The sequence below is a fragment of the Meriones unguiculatus genome, chromosome 3 (genome assembly GCF_030254825.1).
Source record: "Meriones unguiculatus strain TT.TT164.6M chromosome 3, Bangor_MerUng_6.1, whole genome shotgun sequence".
Taxonomy (NCBI): Eukaryota; Metazoa; Chordata; class Mammalia; order Rodentia; family Muridae; genus Meriones; species Meriones unguiculatus.
Genome location: NC_083351.1, coordinates 140,368,270 through 140,394,067, shown reverse-complemented (window position 1 = coordinate 140,394,067; position 25,798 = coordinate 140,368,270). Strand labels below are relative to the sequence as shown.

The 25,798-nt window shown below is 46.3% G+C and overlaps 1 protein-coding gene across 13 annotated transcripts in view; it reads left to right on the top strand.

Annotated features, from left to right (window-relative positions):
* Apbb2 (amyloid beta precursor protein binding family B member 2) overlaps positions 1-25,798 on the top strand; it is a 308,714-nt gene that overhangs the window by 240,672 nt on the left and 42,244 nt on the right. For all 13 annotated transcript variants that reach the window (XM_060380673.1, XM_060380674.1, XM_021635491.2 and 10 more), the window contains 2 exons: positions 4,140-4,286; positions 6,535-6,662. In XM_060380673.1, coding sequence (XP_060236656.1) covers positions 4,140-4,286; positions 6,535-6,662 — 275 coding nt within the window. The remainder of the gene's footprint in view (positions 1-4,139; positions 4,287-6,534; positions 6,663-25,798) is intronic.

Here is a 25,798-nt window from a genome sequence, read left to right as displayed (position 1 = left end):
GAGACTCTCCAGGGAAAGGGTTCTCTAGTCTGTGCTCTGACACACACACACACGCACACACACACACACACACACACACACACACACAGGCATACTCAACATATGTCATGACTAGTTATCCACATGCTAACACCCGTTTAGCTAGGGAAATGTTTAAAACCCACTCGTAGAAAAGAGTACTCGTTGACAGTAGTGATCATAGTTAAACATTTACTGATTTCTTGCTGTGGGCAGGCCGTTAGCTCGTTCAGTGACCCTAGCCCTATAAAGCGAGTAATGCTATTGCCCCCTTCTCACATATGAAGAAACTGGAACCTGCGGCGCTTACCACCATAACTCCCTGCATCCTGCGGGGTCATGGCTTGGGTCCAGATCCATCTGATTACACCAGCCAGACCTGGAAACATTGCTCATCGCCTTTTTCATTGAGGGCTGCTGAGGGATGAGCGGCCATCAAAATGTAGATCTTCATTTTTTTTTCATCTTCAAATTTATTTTTAAAAAAGCTTCAAAAGGCAAGTGATTTGAATAAACATTTTCCTTTTTTTGGTTATGTTTTGTTTTTTGTTTCCTTGGAGTTTTTTTGTTTGTTTTGCTTGTTGTTGTTTTGAAACAGGGTTTTTCTGTGTCACCCTGGAACTTGCTCTGTAGACCAGGCTGGCCTCGAACTCAGAGATCTGCCTGAGGGCTGGTATTAAAGGTACCGTCAGCTTGAATCTACATTTTCAACTCTTCCCCTGCCTACCGGAAATGAAGTTTTTGTTTCCAAGAGCTGGTTTTGGTAGGTAGGGTAACCTAATGACTGCTTTAAAGCTTCCTGGCCACACGGGGGCAGCACCACGCAGTGCCGGTGCTCTCGAGGCTCCTCTTTGGAAAGGACCAGGCTGGAGCCATCATGGTGGAGCGCAGGATTCCCTCTATTCCATTTTGCGTTGACTACACGGAATGGTGGTGAAGCTTTTCAGATCAGAAACCGGAACAACCGCATGACTGTATTTCAAATAAATTCAGGAAGAGGAAGGGGAGGAAGATGTAGATAGAGTTTGGGGTTTTGTTTTCTTATCAGTATGACAAAATGGGCTGTGGTAGGTTGGGTGATTTTATTTTATTATTATTATTATTTTGCCAAGAAAAATACCATTATGTTTTACCGAGTTTGTTTGGATTGAAATCCATGTGTTCTTGCACTCGAAGGGTAAAAAGTAGACGGTATTCTTTTACCCTCATCGTTAATTAGGAACCGCTTCCTTATGCCCTCAAGAGTGCTGGCTTGGACAATGAATACATATTTATCTTGGTCGAAACCCTAGTGAATTTAGCCACTGGTGTGGATGCTGGACATGGACCCTTTTGATATACTCAAAAGGAAATGGTCTTTGGGGTGGATAGGAGATGGGGACCTGTTTCTTGGCCGGCCATCCTGATTTGGTGAACTGTATTCAATGGGAGATCCTGTTCCAGAAAATAAGGTGGAGAAAGGGTGGGAAGACACCCAACATTTACCTCTGGCCTCTACACACATGCACCTGCACGTAAGAGTAGTACCCAAAAGCTGAAGAATCCCAGGCCTGTGCTATCTGTGTGTTCCTATGCGCATAGACACACACACACATTAGTAAGTAAAAATGCATAAATAAATAAAGTGACCGCAGTGCAAGTAAGTGTCATCCAAACAAGTCAGTTCTTTTAGAGATAGGAGGGAACTGACAAGGTTTAAAGGCCAAGGAGTGTTAGGGGTGACACTGCTTTTACTAAGAGTCTGTGTTGGGCACCAGTGGGAGAGACAGAGTTGAGCTTCCTTGGCTCCCTGGAGAAATAGTCGGGATGCCTGTGAGCTCAGACCCAGGGAGGAGGTGTTTGGTGATGTGTGCCTGGGTGTTTCTGACTAGTCACCCAGAGAAATAGGGTTTGGTTTGGGGGCTGAGGAAGCAGAGCTGCAAGGGAGGCAGGCCAGCCCAGCAGACAAGTATCTTCACCTCCCGGCAGCTCACTCACACATGCAGAACAACTGGGGGTGGGGGAGCTCTGCCACATCTGCTCTCCAGAAGACCGACAGCTGAGTAGCTTGTACAGCCTCCAGGACTGCCTTCCCTTCGGGATTTCTTTGTAGTAGATGCTGCTCATGCATGTGTTGACTGCACAGCAGTGAGCAGCCATTACCCAGCTTTCCCCTGTAGGCCGAGAGCCTCTGTGAGTGGTATGCATAATGGGTCACTTCTGTCTTTAGCATTTTGTTGAGTTTTCCTCAAATGTGATTAGCAACTTGAGCAGGAGATGCCCACTCTTCATGGCACTGGTGTGGAGATTCGATGTTCGTCACATTGGGATAGATTGTCACATTTCTTGATTTCATTCTCAGGTTCACATTTAGAAACGTGGCAACTTCTTTTTAAGAGCCAGCTTCTTGGCTTTCAAGGAGAATTGTGGCTGGCTGGCTGTCCCACCTGGCTCTGGACTGTTTTGTTTTGTTTCAACTGGTACATAGCTTTGAGGTGACCTTGGGATGCAGGAAGGATTGAGAAAACAGAATTCAAATTATCTAAAGACAGTAGATCTCGAGATCAAGAGCTTTGCCCATGATGTATTCTATGTTTCATGTCTTGGGATTAAGTGATAATTGACTTTTTGGCTTGTGGATAGATAGATGGATAGATAGATAGATAGATAGATAGATAGATAGATAGATAGATTGATTGATTTGTGTGTAGCTAGACAGACAGACAGATTTTTTCATACAATATATTTTGATTACATTTTTTCCCTCTTCCAGCTCCTCCCAGATCCTCCTCAGTCACCCAAATTCACACCCTTTCTTGCTGTCTCATTAGAAAACAAACAGGTGTATTTTAAAAATGAAAATAATAATAAAGATGGGATAAAATGAAAACAAGCCTTAATAAAACAAAACAAATGAACAAAAAAAATTAAAATTTAAAAAAGAGCCAAAGAAAAAGCAAAAGAAACACACACACACACACACACACACACACACACACACACACGAGATTCCATAAAAAAACACAAAATCAAAAACCATAATGTATAAGTACAAGACCTGTAAGAGGAAACAAAATGGCCAAAGCATTATGAGACAAAGAAAAAAACCTTCCAAAATACTGTTGAGTTCATTTTCTGTTGACCAGCTAGTGCTGGGCATAAGGCCTGCCCATAAGGGCAATCTAGGACCCCATCTGGCTTAGACCAGTTCAGGCCTTGAGCATGTTGCCACAGGCTCTGTGAGTTCAAATGTGTATCAGACCTGGTGTGTCTAGAAGGACTTGGTGTCTTCCATCCCCTTTAGAACTTAAAATCTTTCTGTCTCCTCTCCTGCACTGTTCCCTGAGCCCTGAGAAGAGGGATTTGATGGAGACATCCCCTTTAGGATTGAGTGTTCCAGGGTCTCTGCACACTGTCTGGCTCTGGGTCTCTATGTTCAGTCCATCTACTGCAGGAGGAAGCTTCTCGAACGATGGCGGAGCAAGGCACTGTTCTATGCGTATAGTTGAATGTCCTCAGGAGTCATTTTGTTGCTGTGTTCCGTTAGCAGAACAGTAGTATGTCATTTTCTGGTAGGTCTCTGGCCTATCTAGTCTTGGGGCCTTGGCCACCTGAGCAGTGTTGGGTGTGGCTTTCATCTCATGGAGTGAGCCTCAAAATCAATCGGATAGTAATTGGTTGTTCCCACAGCCTTTCTACCACTATTGCCCCAGCATTTCTGGCAGTCAGGTCACCACTATAGATTGAAGGGTCTGTGGCTGGGTTAGTGCTTATGGTTCTCATCTGGTAGCATAAAGTAAGCACATAATGACTTCCAGGTTAAAGGGGAACAATGAAGACTAGAACTTTAGAAAGGACAGGGAACAATAAACTACCTCTCTATGGTAGAGAATACGTGGGATCTGTGCTTAAAAGATACTTCTCGGCTCCATGTGAACCCCAATCACTTCGGGATGGGGTGCTGCTGTACAAACTGTCAGCATTTCATCTTCCAACAGCAGCAGATTTGCTAAGTGAGCTGGAAGATCAGCCAACAAAAGGTGCACGGAGCAGACCCCGTAGTTGCCTTGTGGCTCTGAGTAACATGACACAGACTGACCCAACCGATGAGTCACTTTCTGCGTTCCGACTTTGTCTTCCAGTGCTTCGCTGTGCGCTCCCTGGGCTGGGTAGAGATGGCAGAGGAAGACCTTGCCCCTGGGAAGAGCAGCGTCGCTGTCAACAACTGTATCCGGCAGCTCTCCTACTGCAAAAATGACATCCGGGACACGGTTGGCATTTGGGGAGAGGTAAGTCACTGTGGGGATGGTCAGTAGCTACCTTCCTTTGCTCTGCCAGGCTTTGTTAAACCTGGGGCTCTGGGAGACCTTGTAGTTAGGAGCGCAGTGTGTTTGCCAATGGCAATGGGCAGATGCTGTCAGTTGAACACACACACACACACACACACACACACACACACACATCTACACACACGCCACTCAGGACCATGCACCCTAGGAAAGAACATTTCTCAATGGCTGAGTGAGCTCCCTGACCCTCTAATCCTCAGTGAACTTTCATAGCTCGGAAGCCTTCCCGTTTACGCGTGCACACGTAAACCTGTCTATTAACAAACCGTGACTCTCAGAGTGATCTGTGATTCCCACACCTGCACTTCTGCTCTGAAAGATGACTAATTGCCCTTAGCATTCTTGGTTTGGAACCTGGCAGTCATTGCCCATGAGCTGTAGAATCAGTGCCTACATGTTGTCTGACTTCTAATAAAGTGAATCTACTTGGAACTATTAGTTAAGATAATTTCTGAGGGCTGGAGAGATGGCTCAGCCATCAAAGGCTAGGATAGCTAAGAGATAATATCTGAGTAGAAAGTAATGAGAAAATCCCCCAGATTTGCATTTTAGAATACATCAAACAGGGAACGCCATATTCATGCTCTGTGACCTGCAGAATATGTCAAGAGTGTCTTAAATAGTGCCTGGCGTGTGTCTCACCAGCAAAGCCAGAAGAACATGGGTAGGAAACCTTGCTTTCAGGCCGGACTGTTTGAAACTCCACTGTCAGTTTCAACTGCAGAGCATCGTGATAAGAACCAGGTTCCCAGGCCTCCCCGCAGTAGTCTGTCCCAACGGAGGGCCTGGCTCTGGGGCTGGAATTGCTAACCAGACTCTCTGATCCCATGCATGGGAGAAGAGGAAGAAGAGTTTTCTCCCTTGCAAGAAAACCCTTGTTGAGACTTCTCACTTCACTGTCTCTCAGGGGAGACACCCAGTCTCCCATCCAGTCACCCAGGACCAACTCTGTCACAACACATCTCTGAACAAGAAGTTTAACAGCCCTTGCTCTCTTCCAGTCAAAATGCTAGCTTTCCTATCCTCAGCTGGGCTTTACAAGAAGGTTTGCTGCAGTTTACGGTGGCACGAATGGCAGACATTTGCAGCTAATCGTAGGTCTGAGGCAGCAGGCCATCCGTTGTTCAGGCTCTGTGGAATAAGCTTTGGCCACACAAGTCTGGGGAAGTTACAGTTTCATTCGTTATTTCATCTGCAAAAGGTTTATCTGCTCTTGAGAGAAGGCTTGCGATCCTTCTGAATCCAAGCTGCAGACGCCGGCCACAGCTTAAACACTATCCGGCAGAGGCACTACCTACCCATCCCTGCCACCGCAGGCGTCGCCGCTCAGTCATCCTAAGAACCTTTGACGTCATTCTCAGAAAATGGTACCAAGAGCAACCGATCCGTCCCTTGGGGATTGGAGCCCCACCAGGACAGCTCATGATTCAACCCAGGCAGGCTTCCCTGCCTTCAGGGTGACGCCGTGTGGGCTGCCTTCTTGAGAGGCCATCTTTCAGATGTACAACAGATGGTGAATGGTTCCTTAAAAATGTGCATGAGGGTTGCAGGAGGGAGGAGAATAAGGTTACGTAAGCCAGTGTGCCCACCCTCGGGGAGCCAACCTGTATGGGGAGAGAGGACCTGAGCCCTACAAATCCAAACTGCAGCACAGAGTTGAAAAAAGTCTCCCTCCCAGTATTATGGCAGTGCTCATTGCAGCCTTTGCATCAGCCTGGACAGGGAGTTAGCCCTTGGCCTCAGTTTCCCCAACTGCCAGTTGGAGACCGTAAGCCAAGCTCTCACTGGGCAATTGAGAGTTCTAAGGACCTCAGGCATTCGGTGTAATACCGGACATTCAGTAAACAAGCACAAAGAAGTGCCTTGCCGTTGGTAATGAGAAGTACTGCAAAGCCATGCCTGTCCTTTGCCGGCCACATCCCGTGGACATAGGGTGGGAAAGTGGAGGAGATGGACATGGCTGTGGGTCAGGGAAGGAGAGTGGGTCCTTGGCATGAGGAATGGTGAGGGGGCAGCTATCTGAGGCTGAGGGAGGTTGCGGTTCATAAAAAAAAAAAATTCTCTGGGACATTCCTGATAGTGATTTGTCTAGATCCAGAAGTGTAAATAGTTAAAGATAGGAGCTGGCTAGAAAGCAGTCTGGGACACGTCAGATGTAAGGCCTCCATGTTTTCTCTTTCGCTCCCAGGGTAAAGACATGTATCTGATCCTGGAAAACGACATGCTCAGCCTGGTGGACCCCATGGACCGTTCCGTGCTGCACTCCCAGCCCATCGTGAGCATCCGCGTGTGGGGTGTGGGCCGAGACAATGGCCGGTGAGTGCCTGGGCCCGCAAAGCCTGACCCTGACCTCTCTCCCTATGAAACTCAGCAGAAACTGATTATAGCTGGACTGGCCCAGAGTGAGTCTCCACTCTGCTTCCCTGCCTCCCGGGGTATCCCGGGCCTTTTCCTCCTTGGCTTCTGTCCCTCAAACTTTTGTCAGCTCTAACTCCTGCCTTTCGGTCTACATACTTCTCCTCCCAACTCATCAGACAATCTGTACCCCTTTATTTCTCTCTTCTCCCCATTCTTTTTCTAATCAATGTCGTACTTGGTTGCATTCTGGCGACTTCAGATTCATGCCACTAATGCCGTTTCTTCAGAGGAGGCTTGTTTGAAGGATAAGGTCACACACACAGGCCCAAACCTTCGATTTTTAAGTCATGAGAATTAGGGGCTTGGATTTGGCTAATTTTTTTTTTTAACACTTGACATGTATAGTTATAAAAATTGCATTCCATGTGTGTTTTTATGAAATTCTACTGAAAATGAGTTGCCACAAGTACTGTGAATCTTTTGTTCTCCAACGTGGCTGAAAACCAATGTTCTGATGATTTTCAAGCCCATGGTCATAGCTAATAACCTTAGCAGCTAACATTGTACTTGAACCCCATTGTAAAATGGTCAGACAGAGCTACATGCAGTTGGTGCTTATGTTATAGTCCATTTTTGGCAATTCCCAAGGTACAGGAGCATCTTCTAGCATCTTGGGTCAAAGAGTTGAACCCTTAAAAAGTATCTTGTTATTGAAAGTAGACAAAAATGTTCCAAAAGTAGATAAAAACCTTAGGTGTCAAAGGGATGTCTTTCCTGGACATTCTGGTTTGTGTGTTTGTTTGTTTGTCTGAAATTGGGCCACACAGTCCTTTATAAGCCTTGTCCTGTACACTAAGCAGCAGCCCATTTGATTGTCTTTGACCACTGTCCACATCCTGACCCAGAAAAGAAGGGTTGCGGCTAAGTATTTGACAGTCAAAGAGCAAGCAAGCATCGACGCCGGAGGCAGATGTGAGGAAGGATTCTCTGAGTGCCGGTTGGCTTGAACCTTCCTGGAAGCACAGAGCTTCTTTGAGCTATCTACACTAGAGTGAGGAGCCCCGACAGCGGGGCCAGACTTACATGCCTGTGTTCATGTGGCGGAGCCTTCGTCCTGGAGTTCTTGCCTCCACTCCGGTGAAAGCTCTCTCCGTAGAGAGCGCTTACTTTCCTGATTTCTGTCTTCCTTGTCCATCTGCACAACAGGAGCCGGAGTGCAGACCGTTCTGTGTTCCCACAAGTAGCAGTGTGCGTTCAGATCTGTTTCGGTTTTACTTGCAGTGGCTCTTGACCGAAGGCCCCAAGCACGCTGAGCAAGAGACCTTGGTGGCACATCCGTAGCCCTGTCGTGTATTTCTACGGCTAGATTTTACTGACGCAAGTTTTCCGCCTGCACTATTTCTTCAAAATCAATCCGATAGCTGCGTGTGTATGAGAAAACATGATTTGGATTCTAGATGGCGAAATCGTTCATGCTCTTTGCTCCTCGTTTCCTCTCATCCGAGGAATGAAGATACTGACAGGGACAGAGGCACATGTGTATATGCGCCAGCCAGTGTGTATAATAATCGGCACGATGATGAAAACATGCAAGTGGTTAATGAATGTTTACTTTTGATTTTTTTTTAACGCAACATATACTTAGCAGATGCAGCTAATTACATGGCTTCCATTCCAAGGCACTGGGGGTGGGGGTGGGGAGAGTCATCCTTCCGTTGCTCCCAGGATAGTTCATCGCAGAGGATGGGGGAAAGGAAACCCTTGCAAGCTCTGATTCGATCAGTTGACCTACAGAGCAGGAGGAGCCCCTCACAGCCCCACCCCCAACTCCCATCCCCACCCGCCAAAGAGCACAGTGTGAGTTATTTGGCGTTACATCGGTGCCGCCCCCTACACGGTCAGGCCCTTCATATGTGTCTGTGGTTAGAGGTAGGGGTTCGAGCCAGATGTCATCTGGAATAGTAAATAAAGAAGCAAGTTTGCCTCTTCAAGTTTCTGTTTCTTCCCATTGGTCCCCTGAGCTTTCGTGCCCTGCAAGAAGGAGCCTTTGTATTTCGGGTACATATATTTAACTTTCCTTTGCCTTTGATTCTTTTTTTCCTTAACAGCAATTTACAAGAGCAAATTCAATTTGTAATGCTGCAGAGGAAAGGGGTTTTCACTTTGCATGAATAAAACATAACAGTGTTTCATTTTGCTTGAGAAAACAGGGCCATTTCGCATTCTCTTTTGTAACTCTCCTTGCTGAGAAAATGGCATCTCTTGGGGGGTTTCTTGATGTGTTTAAAATGAGTAAGAAAAGTATGAGTGCCAGGCTGAAAGGGCACAAACCTTCCCCAACAGCACATTGCACCCCACTGAGCCGTGAATCTTCAGTTTCTGCAAGTGTTTGGGGTTTAGTGTTTTCTTAAGGCTTTCAAGTGACTTCAGTTTCCTTGGAACAAATTGGGTAGTAGTTTTACTTTGGATGAAGCAGTCATGGGGGGGTGCAAAATGGGGGTGATGACATCCCACTGACTATCTTCCTGGGCTCTCGGAAAAGCCTTATGAACCAGGTGAGGAGCTGGGGTTGCCTCTGATGTTGGCTTTATGGGGTTTGCTTATGGGGTTTCAGTTTTGGCTGCAGCCTTGCCCTGGCTTAAGGAGGAGTACCTTTTTTGTTGGGGATTTTTGGGGAACTCATTTGCTTTGCTGCCTGGCAAAGCAGGGCTGCCTCCTCTTTCTTGGCCACACCAGGCCTTGACTCCTTTGATCACAGTGAGACAGATATGGAGCCCCCCAGAGACGGAGGCTGGAGACGGAGTTGAGTTTTAGACATCATGTATTCCCCCAGGTAGCAGCTAGACTGACAGGTAGAGCCCTCATCACTGTGTAAACGAGGGCGCCCTGGGGTGTGTGGATGTCACTGGTGCAGATGACCACCTTTCATTGGGTCCCCAGGGCCCACCAGGCCACCATTCCAGCAGGAAGCAGGAAGGATATCACCTCCCTGTTTCAAATCCTATGTAGACTGTAAACTCAGCAGTTTTACACCACGGAAAGCAACTTTCTCCTTATTCTTTAATAAAAGTGTCAAAAATAAACAAAGCCAGTCTCTCAACCTAAAGGAACTTTAGCAGAGACACCCCCCTTTTTTTCCCATATGATATGAACCCATCTTCTAGGATCCTGTATCCATTGGCCAAAGGCAATAGAGCCTGCTAAGCCTTCTTGTTCCCTGTGAGGAAAGGGGATGGATGGGATTGTCAGGGCTTCAGATCTTATTAATGGGACGCTTTCATGCTGGTGTGCCATGTAAGATAGCCATAGGCAAAGGGACTCAGCTCTCATCCTGTGGGTCGCGACCCCTTTGGCAAACTCCACAAATATTTACATCACGATTCATAACAGCAGCAAAATTATATTTATGAAGTAGCTACACAATAGTCTCATGGTTGGGGGTCACCACAACACGAGGAACCGCACCAAAGAATCACAGCATTAGGAAGGTTGAGAACCACTGCACTAGAGTCACCTGGGAAGGTGCGTTAAACAAAGGGACAGGTCCTGTTTGCACTCTGGACCTCCCTCTCTGAGGCTCTGCACTGCAGTCTACACCAGAATATTTTTTGTTAGTCAGTTTTGTGCCACTGTGACAAAATGTCTCCAGTAATCAATTGTCTTAAAGGAAAGGGTGCCATTCGTGATCATTTAACACAGTTGCTTTAAGGACTGTGGCAAGGTGGCCCGTACATCCTGAGGGGAGTGTGGTTAGGGGAGCTATTTCCCTTATCATGTCTGGGGAACCAAAGGGAGAAAGAGATGGGGTTCCCATCGGGGTCCTGTTCCTACATGACCAGAATGCTTTCATCCAGGCCCTACTACCTCTTAAAGGTCCCGTGTCTTCCCAGCGGCTCTGTAAGTTGAGGACCACGTCTTTGCATGGGATGTGGGAGAGGGGGTGGAGGCGGGAGGATATGTGTCAGTTTCCCTCATGGAAATATACATTGATGTGACACGCACTGCGGGAAAGGGCTGCTCGGGGAGTAAACTCACTCATTTACGTCATTGGCAGCACCACCTTGCTGGGGTTTGTTTACTGAGAAAAATCTCATTGTATTCAATAAATAATGATTGTGAGTGGAGACCCCCGTGGCTCTGTCCTAATGAAGACAGAGCCTCTGTATAATTAATAGCAGCCATCAACGGCATTGTGTGTTTTAGTAGCTGGTCCCTTCTGACTCAGGTTGAGTGTGTAGCCTGTGAAACTGTGCATGTGTGTGTGTGTGTGTGTGTGTGTGTGTGTGTGTGTGTGTGGCGGGGGGGTGGGGGGGGGGAGGGTTTGTACAGCAGACCTTCTTCTCCTGGGAAATGCTTTATAGATGTCTTTTCTGATTGTGATGACTAATTATAATAAGATCTTGGTGTGTCACAGATTGTTCCTAAACAATGATGGTTTATCTCTGGCTTAGTTGTTCTGTCTGGTTTTGATCTGCAGGAACTCTCGATCCAACGGATGTACAATAAAGTACTGTGCTGGGTGTTCGTAAATACCCTCTTCCCCTAGGCCGTCCCCAGTGGGTTTTATGACTGTCTTTGGTTCGAGTTGCTCTTAGAGGCTTCATACCACATATAGTGTGCGTGTTCTTGTTTCTGGTCTTGCTGTTCTGTTTTGGTTTCTTTTGAAATCACTGCCTAGTTTTGGTTGGGTCTTAACAATAATGCAATTATTTAGTTAGGAAGGAAAAACACCGACTCCAGTTACCCCACCCCCACCCCCTCATTCTTTTCCAGCACTAGATATTGAACCTAGGCCCCACCATGCTAGGCAAGCGCTTTACCCCTGAGCTGTATCCCTGGCCCTCTCTCCGCTTTTTACTTTAGGACTTGGTATCAATTGCTTACATTGCTCAGGCCTTAAACTCACTCAGCCACAAACTAAACTCTTGTTTTGCTATACCACATTGGTCCCATTGGGAGAAGGGGTGTCAGCTTTTTATCGCTATGACAAAAATGCACGAGATAACCACCTTTTAAAAAGGGGGAAAATTCTTTTGGCTCAGTTTGGCTCCATGGAACTCCTCCAAATGTCTCAATTTTACTATCCCCAGCTTTTTTCCTGGGCTCCCCTAACCATGGAGATCAGAGCCCTGTCTTGGAATGACCGCCCTCATGAGAATTTCTTAATGTTCTCTTCATGGCCTCTGAGTCACCAGCCACAGTTCCTCTTTTTTTTCTCTTTTCAAACAACTTGCATTGTTTCTGCTCTTTAAATGGTCCTGCCTGGCCTTTGTCGGCATGAATTAAAAATGAATTGGCACAGGCTAGGAGAGGCTTCTGCTTATACGGTCTGTTATGTTGCAGTGGAGGTGCCTGTCAGTTTTCCCTCACTGTGACAACATACCTGTAATAATCATCTCTAAAAGGGGGGAGAAGTTTGCTTAAGCCTGTGTTAATTTGGCTCTGTTGCTTTTACGCCTTAGTCATGGTATTAACCTGTGGCCAGGAATCAAAGAGCGCGGTGAGGAGCTGGGGTCTCAATATCTCCTTAAGAGCATGCCCCCAGTGACCATTCTTTGTCCCAGTAGGCTCCAATCTTAACGGTTCCACCACCTCTCACCACTGCCCAGGGTAGCACTGAGCCGTGGGTAGCATATGAGCCCTTGGAAGACATTTCATATTCAAATTACAGCACAGAGCATTAGAGAGGATTATTTTAAATGAGCGGCTATGGCAATTTCATTCATCTGTGCCTTCCCGTGTCACACATTGTGCGTGCTAGGGATGGGGTATCAGTCAGCGCTCAGTCACTATGACAGAGCGGCACAGGATAAACACCTTTAAAAGAGGAAAGGCTTGCTTTAACCCATGATCCCTTATTTCTGTTGCCTTCAGCCCTTACTTGCATAGTAGAGCATGCAAGTGTTACTCGGGCTGAGGAAATTTCTTTTAAAAAACTTTAGGAATTGTCAATGAGCGTGGGTATTTCTACCTGAGATGACAGGGAGTTAGAAGTAATGAGGCAGTTGCTTTTTTGTTTGATTGATTGATTTTTAAAAGATTTTTGAATTATATATGTGAGCGTGGGTATGTGCACAGTGTGTGCGGTGCCTATGGAGGACAGAGGCATCAGATCCCCTGGAGCTGGAGTTACGGGCGGTTGTGAGCCACTTGATGTAGGTGCTGGGACTCTAACTCAGCTCCTCTGCAAGAGCAGTATGCACTCCTAACCCCTGAGTTACCTGTCCCGTCCCCACCCTACCCGACCTTTAGCTTTTTATTTTTTACTTCTTTTTTTTTTTTTTTTTTTAGCTAATCTGAAAGTCACCTATTTTTTGCTTGTCCATCGTTGTTTTTCCTAGATGTAATTTGCTGGGTCTCCTATGGGAGGTAGTTTCCTAATGCCATCCAACCGAGGATTCAGTGAAACAGGCAGTAATGAAAGATTGATGGAGCCCCAAGCTCTGCTGATGAAAGTTTAATCTGGGGTGTCTACAGCCAAGCCTCAGGGAGAGAAGCCTTTGGAGAAAGAATACTAAGTCTCTCCCTGTGCCACAGGATTATCGTGACCTCTAGAGCTAATTTCTTTTTAATACAACCTCAGGATAAGCAGGTGGATTTACTTGACTGTTCTGCTGACTTACATTGTAGGGATGTTTTATCTCTTCACGAGTGGCCTCCTTACCTCCTATTAATCACACCGAGGGGCGGCTGGACTTTGAGCATAGCATAACCTTTAAGGAAAGGCATTGCAAGTGATTGCCTAGAGAACTTCCCCTCGGGGAATTCAGGTGGACAATTTCAGTCACATCCATCACGGTGGCACTGTCACTAATGGTGACTACAGAGGCCAAATCCTTGGGAGAAGTGCCCCATCCATCTTTGGTGATTCTGGCTCTACTCCTTGCCTAGTGCCCTGTGTGGGTTTCAGCACCAGCCAGGGGCTTGTCCTGCTGTTTCTAGAGGATGCAGACAAGTTCGGGGGAATCCCTGAAAAATGTCCATCTTCCAAATCCTGAGTCCTGAGCCCAGTGACAAGGTGCCTTTCCGGAAGCAGTGAGGAGGAGGATATGTTCTTTTGGCTATGGCCATTTTCCAACCCAGTCTTCAGGGTACCATCTCGGGGCATTCCGAGAAGTAGTCTTGGTTAGAGCAGTGGCTGAAATGCTCATAAGTGAGGATGAGTGTCTGAGAGCAGGGAAGGTTGAAGCTTTTGTGAGCAGACCTTCACTCATTGCAGCTCCCGTCTCAGATGGTCAGCTAGGAATTGGGGACATGGTTACTTAGCTCAGTTGGTAGAGTGCTTGCCTAGTGCGCTAATCCCTTCATGAAACCAACAGTGGCATAAGTGGTCTTGGATGGAACATGCCTGCAATCCCAGCTCTGGGGAATGGAGGCAGGAAGATTAGTTCAAGGCCACCCTTAACTTCACAGACAACTTGAGGTCATCCTGAGATACATGAGACCGTGTCTAGACAAACAAACAGACAAACAAAGTGCACAACTTTAATCTCAGCACTCGGGAGGCAGAGGCAGGCAGAACTTAGGGGTTTAAGGCTCACATGCCTACATAGTGAGCTCCAGGCCAGCCAGGACTACATAGTGAGGCTCTGTCTGTCTGTCTGTCTCTCTCTCTATATATATATATTTTTTTTTTGAAAAAATTTAACATGGATGGTCAGCATTATTCTGACACTGACTTTCTGTAGAAGTTGTGACTTCCTGGTTTACTGTGATGGAGGCAAATGATCTGAAACCCCTACACAGAGCTCCTCAATGAGATCTGAAACCTCTTCCAAAACCAACATGTTTCAAAGCCCCTGGGATGGCTCAGGCTTGTCACTAAGCCAGACTGGGTGTATAAGTATCAGAGCTGGGAATTAAGGCCCTAGAATAGATGGTGCTTGGAAGACTTGGGTTTTGATAGAGAAAAGTGATAATTTATGAACATTATCCCATAAGGAATTCCCAGCCAGTCACTTGGATCGCGACACTGCTGTCGTCCATCACACTTGGGTCACCAAGGCTGTACTTCTCACTGGCCCTCGTTTCCAGCCTCATTGGCCTCTCCAAGGACAAGAAAGCCATGCTGCCTTCCCTCCCTCATTGTTCACAACCTTTGGATTCAGATGCCAGGACCCATGTTTCTGGGTTATAACTCCAACTGGGCATTCAGGCCTTGGGCTGTTTTTCGGAGAGTACCCTGGAAGAATGCTCCTAGGAAAGGAAAGAGCCAAAAGGGGAAGGGAGGGCCACCAGGAGTTGAAAGCCATCCTGTTCCCTCCAGTCCTGCGCTACTGGTAGCGCCTCTCCAGCTGGCGCCTCTCCAGCCTTGACTTCTCATGTGTAGAGAGTCAGCCAAAGCTGTGTCCAGTCCCAATACCCATCAGCAGGTGGGTAGAGAGCAGAGAGCTGCTGATTCACACAGCAACATGCCAACTCTCAAAACAATTATATCTGATGAAAGAAGAAACAAGATCCCCCCCCCAGACACCAAGAAAAATAACATACCCTATATGACTTTCTTAATATAAAATTCTTAGGGGGAAAAAAAGGCAAGGTAATTACCCAGAGGTGACAGTAGGCAGAGATTGCAAAGAGGCTAGAAGAGCCTTTGGGGAAAAGAAAGAATTTAGGGGAGTTAGAGGTGTTTTCAGTATCTTGATAGTATTAACAGTTTTCAGCTAGATAGCACAGGCTAGCCTAGAACTCTGCCTCCTCCTGGAGCTCATCATCTTCTGGCCTCCGCTTCTAGAGTGCTGGGACATCAAGCGCTTGCCACCATGCCTGCTAGCTGCTCAGTTCCCAAGGACTCTTCGTGTAGCCTATTCCCCTGGATTGCACATGCCATGCCCTGCTCTGGACATAGCCACCATGGAGGGACGCTTTCCCTCTGTTTCGCTGAGGGCAGTGTTATTGAACTGACTCTGTAAGTGTGTGTCTCTTCCCACACAGAAACAGATTTTTCAAGGATAGTTATTCTAAGGCTATATGAAATTCTGTCTTTTTTTTTTAATACTCATGACTTTAGGGTCATTGTGTTTCGTTTTCTTGTCATAACTTATAGGAATAATGTGTGTTATGACCAATCATTCTCCCTCTCCTCACATGTAGCCATCAAAACTTTAATACAACAGTGCTTGCCCTCCCTGTTTTGTTGGTTGCTTTTCGTACATGTAATTTGTAGCCACTAAGGAGCTATATCTTGAAGAGCATGGATTTTAGTCAACTTCCCCAAAAGCTTTTGAGCTAGAATATCATACATCTCAATATTGGTGCTTAAGGGGGAAAAAAAAGTTCCATACTCAAATGATTGTAGAATCCAATTCCTGTCATCCTCTCTTTTGGGGGAGAGCCCCAACATCTGCCACAGTTCTTTGCAGCCTCTGAGATGTCCTACACATGATATTTGTGAGCATCAAACACCATTGGCTTCATGACAGTGAGCCATAAGTGGATTTGAATTTCTGCCAGGTTAGAAAACACCAAAAAAACACGTGTCTGAACGCTAATGTCTACCGTCTTGGGCTGTTGAGACTTTGGTTTGCTGGCACCTTGTCCTGTGCCTTATTTTTGCAAAGCATCACTCCTGGGGAACAGAGCTTTTATGAAGAAAGTCCTGCTTGTTTGATAGTGTCATCACTGAAAATGTCCTTTCACGTGGCAAAATAGCCCTTGAACTGAAAACTTACGGGCACATTTCTTTGGAGCATTCTGGAAAAACACTGCATCTTAAAGAACTTGCACACAAGAATTTGGTTATTAGTTAAAAAAAATGTGTTTCTCTCTCTACAAGGACATTTCAAGTTAAGCTGGCTTCTCATTCATAGTAATTTTTGTGCATTTAACCATGTGACAGCCATTTTGATGGGTCAGAAATGATTGGATGGGTTTCTGATATTCACCCTTGATGATTTTTAGAATTACTTCGTCTGCCTTCAGCCTGATTTCAAGTTTTTTACTTTTTTAAAAAGTGTAAGAACTTGATGTAATATGAGCCTTTTATTGTAAGCCAGTGATTCATTTTGGAAAGCATGTAGAATATAAATTTTAATAAATAAATAAGCAAGCACAGTTATAATGCCCCATCATCCAGTTGGGTGTTTAAAGTACAGATTTGCCGTGACCTTCCCCTTTCTTTCAGGTTGGGAAGTGGAGAGCATTCTGAAAAGGGGGTGTCTCGGGATGTTGTTTTCTTCTTCCTCAAAGTCCCTGAGTAGTGCAACAAACAGCAAAGTTAAATATATATATATATATATATATATATCCCTACAGCCAGTTAGTATTTATTGACCAATGCAAGTGACACTTTTGGCTTTCTACATGAATTAGAGAACAATAAAGTGTGACAGAAAGCAGCTCACCTCCAGAGGTGCTCGCTTGCCAGCCAGCTTCCGCTGCCACCAGGAATTCCATTTCAAAGATAAGCGGCGATTACTAAGAGCATTATATGTAACACATGGAGGGAAATTCCTTAATATATTCCCCTACAAACTCAGTGGCCTGGAGTCATTGTCTTGTGACCCTTTCATGCCTAAAGGAAACAGTCTGATTTATCTCTACCTACCCTCTAGCTTAATAGTTGCTTTGTCTTTTTTATTGACGTAACAGAGGCCATAGAAGATATTTATAAGAAAGATAAAACCTAACACTATTCATTAAATTCACTAAGCTAGGGGTTGAGAGTAAAAGAAAAAGTTGGCTGAGAAGCTGTTCTGCACAAATGAGAGGTGGGAATGAATAGCATATGTCTTGTCTGTAGTCATCCTCTTATGTTATGTTTCCTGTCACACCAAAGAAGTGTGTTAATCAGAGCAGGGGGCTGAAGATGCTTTTCATGATCCAGAAGGGGGCGCTGTATTTTTCTGTGCTTATATCATCACGTTAGCCACATCTGTTCCTGTACACTCCAAAGTGATGTGATGCGAAGTCGGTGCCCTTTGTGCTTCTTTCCAACCTCAAGCCATCGACCTGTGTAATTCCCTTTTCCTTCCTAACTTCCTTTTTTGTGGACCAGCTAAATCTCCAAATGTTTTCTAAATAGGCATTTATTAATCCCTCACGGTAGACGGGCCACTGTGTTTGGCACCAAAGCACTGGCATGAGCGAGAGCTTTGTAGTCCCACCCTCAGAGGATGTATTGCACTAGGTGGTGGAGGCAAGAAACTCCATGATTCTATGAGTCCCGTGATGCACTTTGTGATCTAGCTAGCAAGCTCTGTAGAAGTGTTAATGTGACATTGCTGTTCTTATGACTTAATCCTGTTCCCATCTCTTCCATAGCCTTTTTTTTAAGCATTCGTATCAGTCAGTGCGGGCTAGCAGGTGCTGCGGTAACAACCAAACCCAGCATCTCGACGATTTAGAGCAGCACCCTTTCTGTCGAGTGTCCTCTGAAAGTTGGATGGAGGTGCCCCTCCTTGCATCTGTCCTCATCCTGTGTGTAGGCACTACAATATTGCTAACTGTCCTTAAGACCTCTGTCTAGAGGCGATGCTTCTCCAGGAGCTGGGTATTCCGTATCACACCATGTGGGTCTTTTCTTCACTGCAACCCTGTGATGATCTTTTCAGCCTTCTGCGTCATGGAGCACTGCAGGCGTGAGGCCCCTCCCAGACAGACTGTAAATTCCTTGACACTCCACATCATGTCTTGTGCCGCACTGTATGTGACTCACCGCGACACAGTCCTCTGAGTAAAGTATTTGAAAGTCCAAGGAGCGGGAGGAGGAGAAGAGAAGAATCAGGACTGTGTTTCTACAGGTTACTTCACAGGTTCTGATGTGCTTTACAGGTTACCTCCGGTCTGTCTATTTGATCATTTCTAATCTTTGTAGAAACTTAGTAAGTATAGTCCAGAGTGTTAGCTGAAATTGCTCAGTGTTGTAGCAAACCTGGTCTGAAACCTTATCTACGTACTGCTGTCCCAGCGCTGGACCCACGTGTATTAGTTTATCGGCGTGAACACACAGCTGCCTTACTCTGAGGACTGTTTGTGAACATCCTCAGATGAGGCGTCAGGAGTCCCTGACCAGGACAGGGCAAAGTTGAGAGACACATACAGCAGGTCAGCGTATAAGTTCCCTGCAGCTGCCTTTACAAGTCGTCACAGACTCACTGGCCGAAAGCAACAGGAATTCGCTCACCCACAGTCTGGAGGCCAGAGGGTGAGCCACGGCCTCACTGAGCTGAGGCAAGGGGTGACCAGGGCTGCCCTTGTTCTGGAGACTCCCGGGAAGAGCCTGTCCCTGACCTCTTACAGCTTCTGCTTACTGTTGGCATTCTTTAATGAAGACTGAGTCACATCAGCCAGCCTCTACCATCACAGTACCTGAGTTCCTCTAGTGTGTCATCTCTCTGTGCCTCTCAGGACACTTACGATTGGCCTCTGGGACAGCTTAGGTAACACCCCTTCCCCACAAGAATTCTTACCCTGACCGCATCTACAAAAGCCACTGTTCCTTTCAGGTAACACCTACCTCCAGGTGCCAGAGGTAGGGAGCTGGTCTCTGGAGTCGTTGTGGGTAATGGGTCCCCTCATGCTCCCTTTCCCATTTCTTCCCTGCTCTGCTCTTCCACCTTCTTCTGCTCCCTCCCTCGGGGTGCTGCAGCATATCCTGTGAGTATCGCTGGGTAAGATGCAATCCTGGTAGATTCCACCATCAGCCCTTCTGTGCCCGTGTGACTCAGGACAGCGTACACCCTCAGTACCTCTAGGCAGGGGCAGAAGCCTTAGAGCCAACATGCAATGGCTTGTGAGAGAATGAGGGAAAGCCCAGACTTCCCACAGTCCTGCCCATATCCAGTGCTCTGCTTGTCTGCACGGCGTGGCGTGCAGTGGGCTGGAGACAGAATATTGTCCAGTAGGGTTCCTACTGTGCCTCCTCTATTGTATTTTTCCCAGGCCAGTTAAAAACATACACTGTTTATGAACTAATTCATCATCCGCTCCCAGAAGGGTTATTTCATTTCATGGGTGAACAGTTCTTGCTAGAGAGCTGTGTCTTCTTTCAGATGATGTGAAACATGATGTGGGTCTTAAGTCTGTAGATGTGATGTTCTTTCTCCCTGATGTTTAACCTGGGGGCCTGGCTGTGGTGCACCATTTGCTGATAGGTGCTTCATCTCAGGAGACACACACGCTCCCTTTCACCTCATGCTTTTCTCTTTTATTTCATTTGTTTTATCATATCTATCTATCTATCTATCTATCTATCTATCTATCTATCATCTATTTATTTGTTTGTTTATTTAGAGGCATGTTTTCTCTGTGGTGTGGACAGCACTATCCCGTGGGCTGGGGTCCCTGAGCTGGTTGGGGAGGGGTCATGAGCACCAGCCTTGGCTGCACTGGAAATCGTTCTGTAGAGCAGGCTGGCCTCAAATTTAGAGATCCACCTGCCTCTGCCTCCCGGCTGCTGGGATTAAAGGTATGTACTAGTACACACAACTCTACTTTTCTATTTCTAAACCAGCATGCGGAGCATAGGATGTCAGCACTCAGGAAGTCCACTAAGCTGTGAGTAATAAATACTTTAGATAATACATCTTTATAGGAAACAGGGCCAATAAAAAGAATAATTGGCAAGAAAATAACGCTCAGCAGGCTAGGGTAATGTCTAGGTCAAGACTATTCTGGCTGCATAGTGACTTTTACGTTAGCCGGGGCTACATAGTGAAACCTAAATAATAATAATAATAATAATAATAATAATAATAGTGTCAAAGAAACTGATGCAAAGGTATAAACTTCAAAACAGGGAAGCCATTTCTTTTTCCTCGAGGGTTGTTAGCTTTACATTATAGTCCCTGTCTACTTTTAGAATCTAAAATTATAGCCTAGTTTCTCTAGAAATTTGTCTCTTCTGATATTTCCCTTATATTTAGGACATTTTTATCCCAGTGCTAGAACCTTGGTATAGTTTACACTCCGTCTCTGACACGGTGGCATAAGCCACGTGAGATTTTGAAGACTGTGGGACTGAAACTGGGTTGTTTTACTGTCCTCCAAGTCACGTCCTCCAAAGTTGTAGACCAGGATGACTTAGATGTGATGCAGCATAACGGTTGGACAAGCATTGTGGCCATGGACTTGGTTTAGACCCTTGTACTCTTTGATTTCCCAGAATCATTGTATAGCAACAACTTTTATGGGGGGCGGGGGGGAAACTAAAGTCTTGAATACTTACTGTGGTCTTGATTAATCTTCACGGTTGCCTTGGCTAGATTTGGAATCACATGGAAACAGAAGCGCGTCTGTGAAAATGTCTCCTGAGGAGGGGAAAGCCCACTCTGGGTGTGGACAGCACTATCCCATGGGCTGGGCTCCCTGGGCCAGTTGGGGAGGGGTCATGAGCACCAGCATTCACGAACACTGTCAGCTTCCTGACTGTGGACACAGCGTGGCCGGCTGCCTCCTGCTCCTTCCACTGTGCATCCCCACCACCCTGTGCTGGATCACAAGTAGGTGAATACACTTACGGTCCAAAGCTAAACCATAGTCCTTTCCTAATGAACGGATACTCAATGGAGGATGCAGGCAGGCAGTCTGGTTTTCCAGACCTTTGTGACCATGCTTGCAGGGGGGAAATGTCCCATTGGGCCTGGGTGTAAACCAGGAAGGGCCCTGAATTTGTAGCTTCCAAGGAGAAAAGCAATGGCGGTGTGGGAATGCCCAGGACCACGCTCTACAGCCTCTGTGGGGAACAGTCTAAGTGCCGTTTTGAATGATGAGTCGTGAAAGCACTAGCACCATCTACGGGCACATTGTCTGACAGCAGATGTCGCCTCTGCGACAGTGTGGCTTTTGTTTGTTGTACCTACAAGGACTCAACTGGACTTTTAAGGTCCGAATTCCAGTCTTCCGTTTATTTACTGTGTTGCCAGGCAGCTGACTTGACCCTCTCCGTCCCTTGGCCTGCTCATCAAATGAGAGCATTGCCAGCCACCGAGGAACAACAGCTGCTCCTGTCCAGAGCTGAGGTGGCACAGGCACAGTGCGTGGGTGCTGTGTCATGTCAGGCTCTTGACTCCCACACACCACTTGCAGGTTCCGCGTGGGCCAGGCCAGTAGAAGGCACTTGAGCCTGGAGGAAGGAGATCCAAGTGCCTCTCCCCTCTGTCTGCTGTGGGTGGCCTCCCCCACAGCAGCTAGGTCTCCTCAGGGCACTGACCTCATCTGTACAGGCCAGCCGTGGTGTGGCTGCTTGGATGAGCCCTGCCCCCACCTTCTGCTTTGAGTTCCATTGGGCCCTTTCATCTGGAAGCAGCAATGGCCACCACTGCCTTCTCTTCCTCCTCTTCTTCCCCCTGCTGCTGCTGCTGGTGGTGGTGGTGGTGGTTGGATCAAGAACAAATGCTTTGCCACTAAGCAACAAACCAGGTCTTTCTTATGTTTTATTTTTAGACAGGATCTCACTGAGTTGCCCGGATTGACGTTAAACTCATTTTATAGCCCAAGGGGCCTTGAACTTGTAATCCTTCTGCCTGAGGAGTGAGATTACAGGCCTGCCCTGTAGCATGGGCCCCGCCTCCCTTTAAGCTCTTCCCTCACCCATGTTACCATGTCCAGCAAACCTCCTTCTGTCTCAGATTCTTAGAGCAGTTTTTCGTGTTCCCAGTTGAGCCTTAGGCACTGTGCAGGCTCATATCATTGTTGCTGCTGCTGTTTCAGAGGAAACTGAGGCTCACGGACGAAATCAGTGGGATCCCACAGTTAGTTTCCCAGCATTATGCCCTATTCAGCAAATCTCTCCTACCAGCCTGTGGGTGGGTTGGGATCTATGAGTCTCATTGGTCTAAACTTACAACTGATCGTCAAGCAGCTCCCTCATTTTTGGATCCCCACTTAGCAGGGGTTCAGCTGGACGTGGGTGAGAATGTAGCCACTCGTTTTGCTATATGCTTTTAGAGTCATCTGCTATTCAAGGTGAGAGTAATCTCCAAGACAGCAAAAACAATCTTGGAGACTGAGTAAGGTTTGGATCCTGTATGATATCCCTGCAAGGTCCGTGTGCCAAGATTTGCTCTCTGTGGTGGTATTATGGAGAAGTTGTGGAGACTCTAAGTGGTAGGGCTTATCGTGTGGGGTGTTTAGGTCATTGGAGCTGTCTCCTTGAGATGGACTGATAGGCTCCTACTGACTCTTCCCTCTGTTTTGCTTCCCGGTCATGAGGTGAGCAGTTCTGCTCTGTCATACACTCCCACTGACCCAAATAATCATGGGCTAGAACTTCCAAAACTGTGAGCCCAGTAAGCCTCTTCTCTTTATCAGTTGACTGGCTCTGGTAATTTTGCTATAGTAACAAAAGCTGACTAACACAAAGATCATTGAGTATAAGCAGCAGAAAACAATCTGAATGATCTTAAAAGACATCTTGAGTGTCTTCCAGGACTCTGAAGCTCAGGCGCAGTCAGGTGGGGCCTGAGGTGATGTTGACATGAACTTCTACCTTTTCCCCGCTTCTCTTTGCCTGTTCTTAGTTGCTGAGAGGAGATTGGAGGCTAATGTAAGCCGAGAGTCCATCTCATAAAAAAAATGCCATCTAGGGTCATGTGGATTAGGGTAGTGTGGTGTTTCCCAGAAAAGGGGGCCAGACCAGACAAGCCAGCAAAAGATTTCTGCCAGCCTAGTAGAGTCTGTAGGTTTGGGTTGCTGGATGGACACCCGTCCATCACCTGCCAAGTACTGTGTTAGTTAAGAGATGTTTCCTGTTTGGGTTGTTTATTGGTTTTTTTGTGTGTTTGTTTGTTTTTAGTCCTTACTATGTTTGGAGACAGATTTTATTATTTACATTTTGCAAGTAAAGACCAAAAGGGAAAACAGAATCACACATTTGTGCAACATAAGCCTGCAAAAGCCCACCAAAATGTTAAGTATTTTTGCTTCTGGTAAGAAATATAGTCCACTCAGGGTTAAGGCTCTGGCCCATAAGTACTGGCTAGTGGCTACACAAGCATCCTTTTGGCTAACATAGAAGTAGAGTGGGTGCACTCAGAGCCACCATGTATAAAAAGCAGCTATGAAAATGAACAGTCATGGCTGACCAAAAAAGTAAAACTGCTCTGTGGCGGTTAAAGGACCAATTCGGTCTGACCAGTACAGAATTTCGCTTGGGGTAAGTAATGCAGCTCCCTCGTGTGACATCCTTCCAGCTTCTGAGATGATTGAAATTTTCGGATTACTGGTTTCGGTGTTCTGACTGTATCAGGAGTGTTTAAATATACATTTCCCCATCCAGTTAATAAGTCATGAGCCCATTTAATTCATCAATCCTTGCACTCAGAAGTCATCACAGTGGATGGGGAGCCGCGAGTGTTCCCTCCCCTCCTGTGGCTTCATTTTGACACGTTGGGTTTTTCTAAAATTCTGAAGTTAAAATTGTCTGCTGGTAAAAATTGGTCATTGGGTTCCTGGGTGCCTAAGAGGAAATTGTAAGGCGTCCTTTAATAATGTCGGCCTCCTCTTCCAAAAAAAAAACCAAAACAACAACAACAAAACTTCAGGTTAGAGAGGCAGCTGTGCTGTTAGCTACCCTTTCAGAGGACCCAAGCAGCACAATTCCCCGATGGGTCAGAATCCTGGGGGATGGCACACAGCCAGCTGTGTTTCATCAAGACCCCAGCTCAGCATGTAGTATGTTCCACACTCGCCAGACCAAAGATGCTACCGTCTTTACCCTTTTAAAAAAAAATTGATTTTATTATTCTAATATTTTAGTTATGTGTAGGTGTGTATGTATCTACTTGTGTGTGTGTTTGTGTGTCCATGAGTGCAGTGTCCCCAGAGGCCACAGACACCTGAATCTCCATGGAGCCTGGAGTTTCTGCTTGCTGTGAGCCAGCTGCTGTGGGTGCTGGGAACTGAGTTCTGGACCTCTGCAAGGAGAGTATGCACTCTTAACCACAGAGCCATCCCTCCATCCTTGTATTCTTCTTCTCTTAGCATAAACTCCAGAAACTGCCCACGTTTTACATCTCACACAACCCAGCCAGCCTCCTGAAGACTGGCGAATGCATTTGAAAGGAACACAGGTTTTAAGAAGGAGACTACATTTTTATAGGTTAAGTGTTCAGGAATAAGGGGAGACCAACTCTGAGGACATGAGCCTCAGGCATTGAACTTTGTGGGGACCTTTAATTGAGCCCTGTGCAGGAGGCAAATGAAAACTCGGGTTGATGTCAGCCGGCCTGCTCAGTGATCACATTGCTCTTTGTGTGGGGAGGAAAGGGATGAAGGAGGAATTACTAACCTACAGTAGGAACAGAACCTCTGGAGAATGAAGTTTAGATGTTTGCTTCAACCTGTATTAATTCAGATCGTTCATTGTCTCTGAACCTCTGTTCATAAAAAGGGGTTGTTGATGAAATACTTTGGGAATGGAGAAGGCACAGCTCACGGATTAAGAGTGTATACTACTCTTTCCTGCGTGTCCACGCACACATGCTTGTGCTTGCACGCGGTGTATACTTGCACAGATACATAAATATAAATAAAACTTTAAAGATGAAATAAAATTTAAATAGGATAACTAAGGTAGCTGATAGAATGTTCTGTGTAATGGCATGGTAGGAATCACTGTGAAGATACGACGTGTTACGTTGGTATTTGACGATCGCGCAAGGTTAATGAGCAGTGTGCTAATAGTCACAGTTAACCGAATGACGAAAATGGCCAGATCAGGAGCCATGACCAAACAGTAGGATTTTAGCTTTGTGGGACATTCTGTGTCTCAGTTATTCTTCTTCATTACTGTTAGGTAAAGACAACCATTAAAAAAAAAAAAAAGGCACATGTCTGTGCTGTCATAAATCTTTATTTACAAAGCAGGGAGAGTGGTGCAGTGTCAAATCAGTCCCAAGTGGCACTACCCCACACAGCTGGGCAGTTGCAGTGAGCAGGAAGGTAAGATGTCTCCAGTGGTTACAAATAATGTCTTCTCATTTAAACAGCATCGAAGGGGGTGGAGAGATGGCTCAGCAGTCACCAGTTCTGTCTGCTCCTGAAGATGACCTGAGTTCAACTCCCAGCACCCACGTGGCAGCTCACAACCATGTGTAACTCCAGTGCCAGGAGGTCTGATGCCTTCTTCTGGCTCCTGCAGGCACCAGGCAAAC